The sequence below is a fragment of the Paramisgurnus dabryanus genome, chromosome 12 (assembly GCF_030506205.2).
Source record: "Paramisgurnus dabryanus chromosome 12, PD_genome_1.1, whole genome shotgun sequence".
Taxonomy (NCBI): Eukaryota; Metazoa; Chordata; class Actinopteri; order Cypriniformes; family Cobitidae; genus Paramisgurnus; species Paramisgurnus dabryanus.
Window position 1 is genome coordinate 862,429 of NC_133348.1, and position 12,814 is coordinate 875,242.

A 12,814-nucleotide genomic window follows, 5' to 3' on the forward strand; every position below is an offset into this window, starting at 1 on the left:
TAAACATTAGATATTCAATCTTTCTGGTGAATCTGTCTGACTAAGGGGCTTGTTGGTTAAGTGATTTAAAAAACCTTTTATGAACATAAGCATGGCAGCATCCTGTGCTGAGTATTGGTGCCCAAAACACAGCAGGCTATCCTTGTGACAATCAGCATATCCACTTATGACTGGTTTTCGTCTCCCATTGTATCATGGGAAAGATGAGTGAATGTATCCTCAAAATCAGAGTGCATTGTGGGTAAAAAGTAGTGAATGAATGTATTGAATGAAGTTGTTCACTCAGGTTTCAGACACCACTAGAAAATTGCAGACGCCTGATATAGTGCACTATATAGTGGATAGGGAGTGGTTTCGTACACAGCTATAGTCCCTGTGTTTCAGTTGTCCTTTGTCTGTTGTTGTTGGTGTAATGGGTTGGTTTTGTTCATGTTCCTTTCCGTGTTCCTTATATTATTATTTGTACCTGTTTTATATTACTTTAAGAGTGCTTGCGTTTGGATCTGCTGTTTCTGCCTGCCTCCTTCCATTCAATGTTAGAGATTTTGTACATTTCCTACCTTAAATATCAACTTTATTTTTGTAAGTGGTTGCAAGTTCTAGTGACTTAATTTGGACAACTTTAAAAGCGAACCAGACTCATGACTCATGTGTTATGGTCCAGGATCACATTGCAAATATGCACCAGAAAAGCTGAAAATAAAATTACCATTGAATTGACAACCCGGTGATCTGAGATCTGTTCTGAAGGCCCATCTGCCTAAAACATTGACATTGCTGCTGTATTTTAAGCTTGTGAAGTTTTCCAGTTTTTTAGTAATTGAGTAGCGTGAGTTGATGTTGTCATAACCAGCCTAAGACAGACAAGCAGATATCTCTTCAGTTAGCTATATATAGATAACACAACCCTTTATTCATTTTTCATAACGTGCATACCTGTACAGGTAAGTGTGATGGGGCAATTGTACCATAGTTTATTAAAACAAATGAGAAATTGCCATTCGAAATCAAAACCACTTGGAAAGATGTTTCCTGTAATTACATAAAAAGTTTTCAATCTTGAATACTACTGACATATTTTGCTATATTTTTACAAGACAAAGGAAAACTGAGTTTCTTACTGTTCCTGAATATGGATAATATGCCACTTTGTCCCATGTTGCAACAAAGACCCATGAAGCAGAAAAGCTCAGGTCAGGGAAGTATTGGTTTATGTCTTGTGTAGCTTGTGTCAGGACACTGCCAGAGGTGTACTGCTGATATGAGATAACACCGTTTAAACGGTTATCAATATCAGTCCAGAGTGGAGCAATGATGTCTTTCCCACCATATGCTTGGAAGTTGTATGGAGTGTAGCTGTCCCATTCCGCATCAAAAGTCAAGTGTCCATTGTTGTTAACCTGAAAAATGGATTCATCACCATGAAAATAATCCTTACAAATGTATGGCAGAGTAATGTCATGTATTTGATACTTATTCCTTTTTTCACCCAAAAGTTAAGTAAATATTTACCTGAAGCTATAGATAGATAGTTGAAATTGAAACATAAGATTGACTTACATAAATTTGGTTGTATGTGTGTCCAAAAAATATAAATGGTTGCAGGAGGTAAATCACTGCAGAACTTCCATCATCAATGCGTAAATTTACTGTGTCTTCAATTCCATATGGATAAAATGAACCTGTGTCTAAAATAAATAATACAGAGCATTAAAGAGTAATAGATAATAAATCCATTAAACTAACATATATTGTGCATATGCATCTATGTGCAAATAAAAGTTTTTTAAGGGCTAAACTCTGCTTTGAACATATATTTACATCATTATGAGATCTGATGTGAGATCTCACCTGCGCATGTGTTGATGGTGAGATTTGGCAATGTTGCAGTAAACCCATCCGAACATGAGCAACTGTAACTTCCATTTAAATTTGTGCAGTTGGAATTTGCACATACAAATGGATTCACCTGACATTCATCCACATCTGGAAGAGGAATAACACAATACAAAATCAACTCAGTATTTAAAAACATTTCCTAATTAAAAAGCACCTACAATGTGATAACTTTTTATCACTTTATGTGATAAACATTTCATAATTAATTTAACAAATGTAACATTGAGTCTCACTGTTGCGGACTCGCCAGGCTCCTCACTCACTGTCTAAAGTTCTAATCACCATCACCTGTTCACAATCACCTGCCCACACTATAAAGGACTTCCTCATTCTGCATTCGGTTTCGTTAACCCCAAAATAACCCAGCCATTTCTAGAGTGAAGTTAGTTGTTTTTCCCGCTGCTTATAATGTTGCATTATTTTTATTATGCTAATTTAATAAAATTTTCATAGTGTTCATACTGTTGAATTTGATTTTTCTTAAAGGGGGGTCAACGTTATTTCCCGTTAAATACAGACGGTCGGGATTGACTAAAGATGCCCAGTGAATAATTAGTGCTGAAAAGGTGTGGTTTAGTTGTTTTTGCAACTGACCTTATTGCATATGTATTACTGGGAGTTTCTGTTTTGGATGCAAAATATATGAGAGTAAATGTTAATGTGTGTGATATTGCTGATATTTGTGCCATTATTTAACGGCAAAAAAATCATGTGTTAAATTATTTTGCGCCTGAAATGGCTGCAATTGTAGCTGATAGGAGAAGTCTTGGCAGACATCAGAAAGCGCCTGGTACAAGGCAGAGGATTTGTTCCACACGTAACGGTTTATTTGGAATGCCAGAGGAGTTTGCCAAGCCATGTTATTTTTTATTTGCTGGAGGAAATAAAAGCGGAGTCACTAGAAGTCGTCACGCAATATCAGGTATTTCAAAACTTCTTGTATGCCTTCATTTTTTGTTCTCCAGTTCTTTTCAGTGTACTATGGCTTTGTTAGCTGGGATGTCTTTGGAGCTGAACTCAAGCGACTCAGGCGTTAGAACACTCCCAACTCATCAGCTCTGCTTATTTGTGACCCTGAACTAATTAGCCCTTCTTCTAGTAGATTGCGTTCGTCTTTATGGAAATCAGCGGTTGCGCCTGTATTATTTAATTTGCGGCTTTTTTTTAAACACTCCCATCTGTGCTTTTTTGGAATTGAGCTCTTGCTCTAATTTGCCCCGTTTAGTAAATCTGGCCCTAAATGTGACAAAATAAATCTGGAAGAAAAATACATTTTTAATTTTGCTAAAACATAGCCAAGAAAGTAACAAATTGTCCAGCGCTTTAGCTGTCACTCATACCTGTGCATGGGTTACTGATGTTTATAGGAAGGTTCGGGTCTGTTACATTATATCCACTCATACACGAACAATTGTAACTCCCATCAGTGTTGATGCAGATTGAGTTTGGACCACAGACCTCAGGAATATTGTAACATTCATTCACATCTTTAAAAACAAAACAGAAATCAGTAAAAAAAAAAATAAGTATGCCAAAATGTAAAGATGACAACTTCTTTAATGACTTTCAAAAATACTTATATTTATTCAAAAACATACCAATGCATGGGTTACTGTCACTAATTTTTATATTTCCAACATTGACGTCATATCCTTCCCAACAAAAGCATGAGTAACTTCCGTTGTTATTGTGACAGTCAGCATTTGGCCCACACACCGATGATGGGTCAAGACATTCATTAATATCTGAAAGAAAGAAAAAAGGGAAATTGTAGGTTAATGTTTACAAATGATTCAGGCAAAAAATACAAAAAATTTCCAAAGCTGCAGCTGCAGTGGCGGCCGGTGACTTCTTTTTTTGAGGGCGCCCGATGCAAAGTTTGTCACAACATGCATGTAGCCTGTCATGTGTGTGGTTCGTCATGTCAAAATATGTGTTCGGCGCATCGTGAACCACGTGCATCATGTGTCTTAAGTGCCTGCTGCTGACGCGTTTAAAGGGTTTATGATAAAAGAGACAATCACGTTTGCCAGATACTTGCTTAATCTCATGTGTTATCAGAGTTTACTGTTAAATTAGGGTCTTGTTAGTATTTTGTGAATGTGAGCTTTTCTTTTATCATTAACCCTTTCTATGTCGTTCTACACGACACTCCAAACAAATATTTTGAATTTGCGCCCTTTGAAAGAGAAGTCACAAGCTGCCACTGTTCAGCTGTCAGTCATACCTGTGCATGGGTTACTGATGTTTATAGGGAGGTTCAGGTCTGTGACATTATATCCACTCATACACCAACAATCGTAACTCCCATCAGTGTTGTTGCAGATTAAATTTGGACCACAAATCTCAGGAATCTCATCACATTCATTCACATCTTCAAAAACAAAACAAAAATCAGTAAATATTTACACATTCAAATTATGCAATATTGTAAAGATGACAACTTCTCTAGTAATTTTCAAAAATACTTATACATTTAAAAAAACATACCAGTGCATGGGTTACTGTTACTTATATTTTGAGATACATCAATGATGTTATATCCTTCCCAACAAGCGCACGAGTAACTTCCATTGTAATTGTGACAGTAAGCGTTCGGCCCACACACTGATGATGGGTCAAGACATTCATAAATATCTGAAAGGAAAAAAAATGGAAATTAATAGGTTAATGTTTACAAATCATTAAGGTCATACAAAAAATATACATAGCTTCAACTATCAATCTATGCATGGGTTACTGATGTTTATAGGGAGGTTCGACACTGTTACTTTCTATCCACTCATACACGAGCAATTGTAAAGTAGACAAAGTGTCAAAAAAGCAGCTGGACATGTTACAGAGTATTTCTGTGCCTAATGCACTTCGCCATGCACTTCGCCAGGGTTCGTACATGTTTTAGAAAGTTTTTTTTTCGAATACGGGCCCAGCTGATGTATCAGGGGTAAACCATACATATCATTTTTATGGGCACTTCCCTCGGAAAAGCACGCGCACACGTCAATCAGCAGAAGAGCGAGAACCGGGGACGCTAGAAGTCACAGGCATCACTTCACGCGACAGCTTTGTTTTTTATCATGACTTAACAATGGTATGAATTAAGAAGTGTGTTTTGGAGCTAAGGAAAAGTAAGCCAGCATTATGGAAACAATTTTGCATGTGTGTTTGTTTACCGCTGGATTTTGTTGAAAAGTTCCAACCGGGTCATGAGTTGCATGCTGTAAGGAAGACTTCTGTGTTATGTTGGGAATTGGTGCTTAAGTGCATATTATATAAATTACATGAACATGTAGTGTTTTATAAGTTGTTTTGTATAGCGTTGCATGACTCATGACTCGCTCCTCCAGTAGCCTCTTTCTTCCGAATTTTTCCATACGTTATCGGAATGAATCGCTAGAGCTAATCTCTCTTTTATAAATCTGATAAAACTAAAGACTCTTCAAAGATATGAATGATGTAGGGACTCCAGATTGACAAAAGATATACAGAAACAGCGTGTGTTTTGGGATCTTTAACAATTCAAGTTTGTACTCTCAGTTTTTTTGCAAAGATAAATATAAAATCTGTTTGCAGTTACATATTAACAAGGTCATAGTCATGTGTATTTAATAAAAACAAGATCAACACCATTAAATCCATCTGTGTTACTTTCGTTCCAGCTGACGGGGTCTAAAGTAACTTTGCAACTTATGTTCAAGGTGAATTTATACTGAAGTCATTTTATATTTGTACAAATTTCCTGGTATTGATAGACCAGACAAAAATATATCTCTGTCTAAAACATTATCTTTTAAAATGACGTTTTTCTAAATAATTGCACTTTCCCCCTCTCCCCTAATTGTAAGTGTCAGTTCAAATGTAATGGAATAAATAGTACATATATTAAATCAAAAATAAAGTTGAGTAGAGAGTAAAAGTTGCTTATATGCGGAATACTCAGTAAAATTACTTAAGGGGAGTATTAAAGTACAATTACAAAAAATACTTTATCAAAAAAAGATAAAACTAACACCAAGAACATAAAAAACTCAATCAACAGCATTAAATGGAATCTTAATTTTAAAATGTACAACTAACTTATACCGGATATTAAACTTGAATCAGACCTCTTTTAATCATCTGATGGTGTTGCTCATCCTTGTAGCTCAACTGAAGTGGAAAAAAAGATTTATTTCAGACTTTAAACACTTGTGTTCTTCCATTCGTTTTTACGAGGAAAGATTTAACACATTACTTCCACACAAAATTCTGTACTATTGTTTCATGGTAGAAATTGGCATTTTAATTACTAAAGGAAGGTTTTACATTTTTAGATGTTAAACGTATATTGCTAAACATTATCTTAAATGGTAATATTAAATTACATATTTATCAAATCACAAGACAATCTAGCTACAGTTTTTATAATTTACTTTATTGGCAACATTATGTTTCTGTACAATGATGTAAATGAAATAAAGTACAGTATTCTTCTCCTACCTGGAAAGTCGTGCTTGTTTCTGTGAAATTATATGTTTCCACAACACATGCATGTGTAAGCAGAATAGCCATAACAAATCCTGATAGGTATCTTATTATTTTCCTTGTATCTACAAAATTGTAAAATTAGACTTTATAATTAGACACACTGCTCACTGTTAGACAAATCAAATATTTACAAACAGACAAATACTTAAATATAGTAAGTACAAGCTTTCTAATGTAAATATGGAAAAATGGTAACACTTTACAATAAGACTGTATTTGTTAAAAATTAGGTAATGCGTTCATTGCTAACATGAATTAGCAATGAACAATACTTCTATTGTTCTATTGTTCATTTCAGCATTTACTAATACATTTATAAAATCAAGCGTTGTAACTGTTAACATTAGCTAACGCACCCTGAACTAACATGAATAACTGCATTGACATTAACTAACATTAACAAGAATTACGGAAAAACTACATTGTTCATGTTAGTTAGTGCATTTACTAATGTTTACTAATACAACCTTATTGTAAAGTGTTATCCGAAAAGATGAAAAGTTTGATCTTACAGTATTGTAAAGATACTTTAGTATGTTTAGTATGTCACACTTAATTGACCAAAGAGGATACACATAACATATTGATCACATATTTTTTACAGTGTAGAAACGGGGAACATAGGCAAAACTCTCCTGTCTTTTTTAAATGAGATATCATGTCAGTGTTTTTAAAGACTGAAAACATATTTAACTTAACTGAGTTTTCTTCTCAAGGTATAGGACTCATAAAACCACCCAAACAATTAATTAGTGTTGCCCTTAACTCAACCTCAACTCAATGTCATTCTAAATCAATTTTTTACATGAAAAATTGAGTTCAATTAAAGGAGAAATATGAAGAATGTTGATTTACCTTTACTGGCCATTTTCTCATTTAAATATGCAAATCAACACAACTAAGCACATCTCTTTAGGAAATGAATTTTGGCTCATCCACACATCTGTATTTCATCTGAAAAAAAAAATGCTTGTTATAGTACAATAACGTAAGCTGTCAGGTATAATGATAGCAGAAACTAATGATTTAATTAAGAACACAGGGTAATGCTTGTAATAAAGTTAAGATGGCTATATGTACAGTAGTTTTCATAAAAATGAGGCTCATTCAAAAATGTTGTACAGTCCACAGATTTTTTGCACCCTCAGATTCTAGAGTATGTACTAAGTGTATCTTGGCCAAATATTGTCAAATCATAACAAACCAAACATTAATGGAAAGCTTGTTTATTTATTAACAATAAACTTTTTTACACAAAAATATAGCTCCATGCAGCTCTCTTCCAAGTGAGTGCTTGCATGAGTAGTTCAAAGTGAAGCACAAAACCACTATAAAATAGCATAACACCGTCTGCAAATCGTTATATTCCAAATCTTTTAAAACCATAAACCAAGAGCTTTGTGTTAGTAAAAACTGATGAACTTATTCGTAAGCAATAGGGTACAAGAGGTTGTGCTGTATAATGAAAAAGTCACAGAGAAGCACTGTTTGAGATGATGTGAAGTATGCCCCCGTCCAAATGAATGAATAAAATGTTTTCTAAGTGATTTGTTGAGTTGAAAAGAAAACGTATGATTTTCAAATAAATATTTTTTGAATAATATGTTCCTCTGGCATTACAAATAAACTGATACATATTAAAAAATCATCTGCCTTGTATCACAAGCTCTCTGATGTCTCTCTTATCAGCAACAATTGCAGCCATTTCAAGCACAAAATGATTTAATGTTTTTTTTCAGCATTAATACCGCAGATAGTCATATCACACGCACAAGTAAATCACACTGCATTACTTATTTTAAATAATAACATCCCATACATTTTTTTGTCTCAAAGGAAACCATGCTGTTTGCATACCAACTGAACACAATGATGGAAGGAAACTGGTTTAGATTATGAGCCAAACCAAAACTATCTAAACCAGCTATACAAGCTGTTTGGTTTCACTTTAGATTAAAGGGACACTTCACCCATTTGCATTAAGCTTTGTATAGTTAGAACCCCAGTCATGTTTTTGAATGGTCATGCATAATTTTCTCAGTTGCCGCTGAGACAGGAGAAATACAGATTTCAGTGTTGCACTTCCTTCTTTCAATGATGCAAAAATCATCATTTTGCCTCATTGAAAGAAGGAAGTCCAATATCTTTCTTGAGGGGGTGAGACTACAAACACCCCTTTTCTCGGTCAAATAGGCACCAAATTCTAAATTTATGTTAAATTTCACCTACAAATATAACACACTTTCAATAAAGATTATTGTTTCTACTGGTGAAATGCACAAATGTGTTGGAGTAAGGCTAAAGCTTAGAGTTCTGTCCTTTGAAGGCCATTAAGGGGCCGTTTTTAACTGTTCAAACATGAAAGTAATTTTCACACTGTAAAAAAATCTGTAGAAATTACAGTATTACTGGTTATAACTGGCAACTAGCTGCCAATAATTTACTGTAGATTTTACATTTATGTTATTTACTGGCAACAGTTTGTTCAAAGTTAAATGAAACATTTTCAGTCTTTATCTTTTTCAGTAAGTTACTGGCACCTAAATGCATGATTACAGCAATTTTTTTACAGTGGCATTTATCATACCTTTACAGGCCAGTTTTCTCCCTGAAGTATTCAGGTCAAAATAACTTAAGTTTCTTCAAATTTTACTTTTACACCTTTAAACATGTACAGTTACATCAGGACAATTCCAAATCTATTTCATTTTAATAAACTTACTGAAAGCTGACAATTTTAGTGCACATTAGTTGCCTACAGTAATTTCTAATTTATTTCATTAATATGTCAACATTTTATTATTGTGATTACTAAAACACTACTGTTCACTGTAATATAACAGTAAGCAGTTAATTTGAGCTAAATAGTTGCTATAACTTACTACTGTAAAAAATGACTCTGGTACAGCAATCAGCTGGAAAAAGAATAAACATTCTGTACTTACATAACTGATACTTTCATCTTTGTCCCATATAAACACAAATTATGATAAATCATTGACTTACTGTAAGTGAAAGCATTCATCATTTCATCATCACTGGAGAAAATGCATTATTAAAAGCACACATACTGTATGTCACTTACTACTTTAAAAAATGACTCTGGTACAGCAACCAGCTCCGAAAAGAATAAACATCCTACTTACATAACTGATACTTTCATCTTTGTCACATATTAACACAAATTATGATCAATTATTGACTTACTGTAAGTGAAAGCATTTATCATTTAACATCACAGGAGAAAATACATTATGAAAAGAACACTTATGTCTAGGACACTTACCTGGAGTGACACCATTGGAATGCTGCCAGACCTGTCAAATGATCCACCCATAATACTGAAGTAATACGCATTTCTAAACCTGTCATGCTCACTCTCCCCCCTCATCTTTTGGAAACCGAAATGTTTTTATTTTCCACAAGGTACATCCCCTATTGGACACTTTATATTCAACGTTGATCTTTTCTACCTGTAGGCAAACTTAATCAGTTTTCATTTAAAAAAAAAAAAAACATTTTCAGTATACTTTTTAAAAGTTTAATTTTATGTGTTTTCTGTAAAAAAAAAATATATATAGTAAAATGTATTAACTTGCAGTACAGAACTGATTCATAAACTCATTCAGACAGCTTTGATGTTTGTGTCAGGAATGCAGACACGAACCCAGACAGTTTAACTAAAATTTTATTAAGGACAAAAAGAAAAACAAAACCCATAAGAGGGCAAAACAACATTAACAAACCAAACACTAGTCTAGACAATATACTCGACTTGACTTGCGGGTGACATGAATCAAACAATAATAGGATGATTAACGAGGCGACAAGGGGGCGGGGTCATGGATGAGACAGGCAAGGCACATGGCCTGATAAACTAGTTAGAAACTATGAGAAAGGGTCCTGACAGTTTGTCCATTTTATTAAAAAGAATTGCAAGACTCATAAAGAGATTTATTTGTGAACTAAGTATGGTTCATTGTTAAAAGTACTTTCTTTTAAAAAGTAAGACATAATGTATATGTTGTGTCTAAAAAAATAAACCTACCATGAAAGCATTCAGTAAAAATTGTGAAAACAAACCAAATCAACACATGGACCACATAACCACCAACAGCGGTCGTCATTTGCTTTACACATTACAACATCAAATCTAACTGTAACACTAAATTTACAGTAATCATCTTTGAACATTAAAATATTTTCTCCCTGAGGATGCGGATGACGCACATCACAAAGGCTTTTTTTCCCAAAGAAGTTTATGTATCTGAGGCACTGAAGTGGTTTGAGGATGTAGCTGCGCTGGGATCAGACGTGTTGAACACATCTGCAAATAGTTGTGTGTTACTTAAGAACGGTTTAATTGTATTTACATGTACAGCACATTTATTCACATGACGAATACAACATCATAATCACATGTTTATTTATATCGCGTACTTACTTCTCCTCTGCTTCCTTTGCAAGAAACCCAGTCTATTTGAAGGTGTTCCCGCACTGGTGCTCTGTAATTTAGAGATGGAAAGATAAAGGTTTTACGACCAGTCATAACGACCAGATGATTTATTAATTAAGCATTACATTATTTACAGCAAGACTAAGGTGCTTAACAGTTTAGCAAGACTAAGGTGCTTAACAGTTTATGATGTCATTTACCCTGGTACGAGTGGAAGTGAGGTTCATTAATGACAAGTTTCCTGCCAGTGACTCAGTGACCTACAACCAAAATGAAAGCAAGACTTTAGGCTCAGGTAAGGAAAATCAAAGCATTTACATTTTATGATATTATTTTATAAACCAGCTTTTACTGTATATTAAAATTAAATTTTTGATCCATATGATTCAAGGATTAGTTCCACGGGGTAATCTTTAATTTGAAATGTAAGCACTTGACATTTAAATAGATTTGATTGGCTGTCAAAGTTTTATCATTTATCAGTTGGAAAACAATCCATCTTACGGAAGACGATTAGGGCCACTGGTGAAAAAAATATTTGAATTCTGACTATTCTCAGAATTCTGACTTTAATCTCAGAATTCTGACTTTAATCTCAGAATTCTGAGATTAAAGTTAGAATTCTGAGTTTAAAGTCAGAATTCTGAGTTTAAAGTCAGAATTCTGAGTTTAAAGTCAGAATTCTGAGTTTAAAGTCAGAATTCTGAGATTAAAGTCAGAATTCTGAGATTAAAGTCAGAATTCTGAGATTAAAGTCAGAATTCTGAGATTAAAGTCAGAATTCTGAGATTAAAGTCAGAATTCTGAGATTAAAGTCAGAATTCTGAGTTTAAAGTCAGAATTCTGAGATTAAAGTCAGAATTCTGAGAATAAAGTCAGAATTCAAATATTTTTTTCACCAGTGGCCCTAATCCTCTCCCATCTAAACCTGATCCCAGTGATATTGTTCTTGGTATCATTATCATTATAGTTGTGGTGTAAGCTTCACTATTCTCTTTAATTTAGAATGAGAACAGCCCTTAAAGGTATAGTCTACTCATTTTCAATATTATTACCTTAACTAAGAATTTTTGATACATCCCTCTATCATCTGTGTGCGTGCACGTAAGCGCTGGAGCGCGCTGCGACACTTCTATAGCATTTAGCTTAGCCCCATTCATTAAATGGTACCAATCAGAGATAAAGTTAGAAGTGACCAAACACATCAACGTTTTTCCTATTTAAGACGAGTAGTTATACGAGCAAGTTTGGTGGTACAAAATAAAACGTAGCGCTTTTCTAAGCAGATTTAAAAGAGGAACTATATTTTATGGCGTAATAGCACTTTTGGGAGTACTTCAACTCGCCTGAAAAGTCCGCTCCCCTTCTCACTCTCATAATGGGAGAGGGAGGGTGTTACTGCGCTGAGTCGAAGTACTCCCAAAAGTGCTGTTCCGCCATACAATATAGTTCCTCTTTTAAATCCGCTTAGAAAAGCGCTATGTTTTATTTTGTACCACCAAACTTGCTCTTAAATAGGAAAAACGTTGATGTGTTTGGTCACTTCTAACTTTATCTCTGAGTGGTACCATTGAATGAATGGGGCTAAGCTAAATGCTATCGAAGTGTCGCAGCGCGCTCCAGCGCTTACGTGCACGCACACAGATGATAGAGGGATGTATCAACTCTTCTTAGTTAAGGTAATAACATATTTTAATATTGAAAATGAGTAGACTATTCCTTTAAAATCACTGTTGCGAACTGTTGATCACTGATATTTGATCACTGATATATATACACAGTTACTGTATTTGCCAAGACAGACAAAACAACAAAAAAACTCTTACTTTCTTATCTGTTAGCGTTCCAAACACTAAAACAAAGAATCCCTAGAATTACAAACACATGGTGAAAAAACAGTGTTAAACTTGTAAAACCTGGACATTAAATAAA

General features: G+C 34.3%; 2 protein-coding genes across 2 annotated transcripts in view; both read right to left on the reverse strand.

Annotated features, from left to right (window-relative positions):
- LOC135738170 (uncharacterized) overlaps positions 1-9,657 on the reverse strand; it is a 33,236-nt gene extending 23,579 nt beyond the window's left edge. Inside the window, exons 1-10 of the mRNA XM_073811485.1 lie at positions 9,634-9,657; positions 7,282-7,380; positions 6,379-6,488; positions 6,006-6,048; positions 4,390-4,536; positions 4,127-4,273; positions 1,852-1,986; positions 1,618-1,688; positions 1,122-1,400; positions 710-854 (exon numbers count right to left, since the gene is read on the reverse strand). Of these exons, the coding sequence (XP_073667586.1) occupies positions 710-854; positions 1,122-1,400; positions 1,618-1,688; positions 1,852-1,986; positions 4,127-4,273; positions 4,390-4,536; positions 6,006-6,048; positions 6,379-6,488; positions 7,282-7,294 (1,090 nt within the window). The 5' untranslated portion in view covers positions 7,295-7,380; positions 9,634-9,657. The remainder of the gene's footprint in view (positions 1-709; positions 855-1,121; positions 1,401-1,617; positions 1,689-1,851; positions 1,987-4,126; positions 4,274-4,389; positions 4,537-6,005; positions 6,049-6,378; positions 6,489-7,281; positions 7,381-9,633) is intronic.
- A 447-nt stretch (positions 9,658-10,104) lies between these two features.
- LOC135738171 (uncharacterized) overlaps positions 10,105-12,814 on the reverse strand; it is a 334,980-nt gene continuing 332,270 nt past the window's right edge. Inside the window, 4 exon segments of the mRNA XM_073811486.1 lie at positions 10,105-10,753; positions 10,871-10,931; positions 11,083-11,142; positions 12,709-12,750. Coding sequence (XP_073667587.1) covers positions 10,686-10,753; positions 10,871-10,931; positions 11,083-11,142; positions 12,709-12,750 — 231 coding nt within the window. The 3' untranslated portion in view covers positions 10,105-10,685.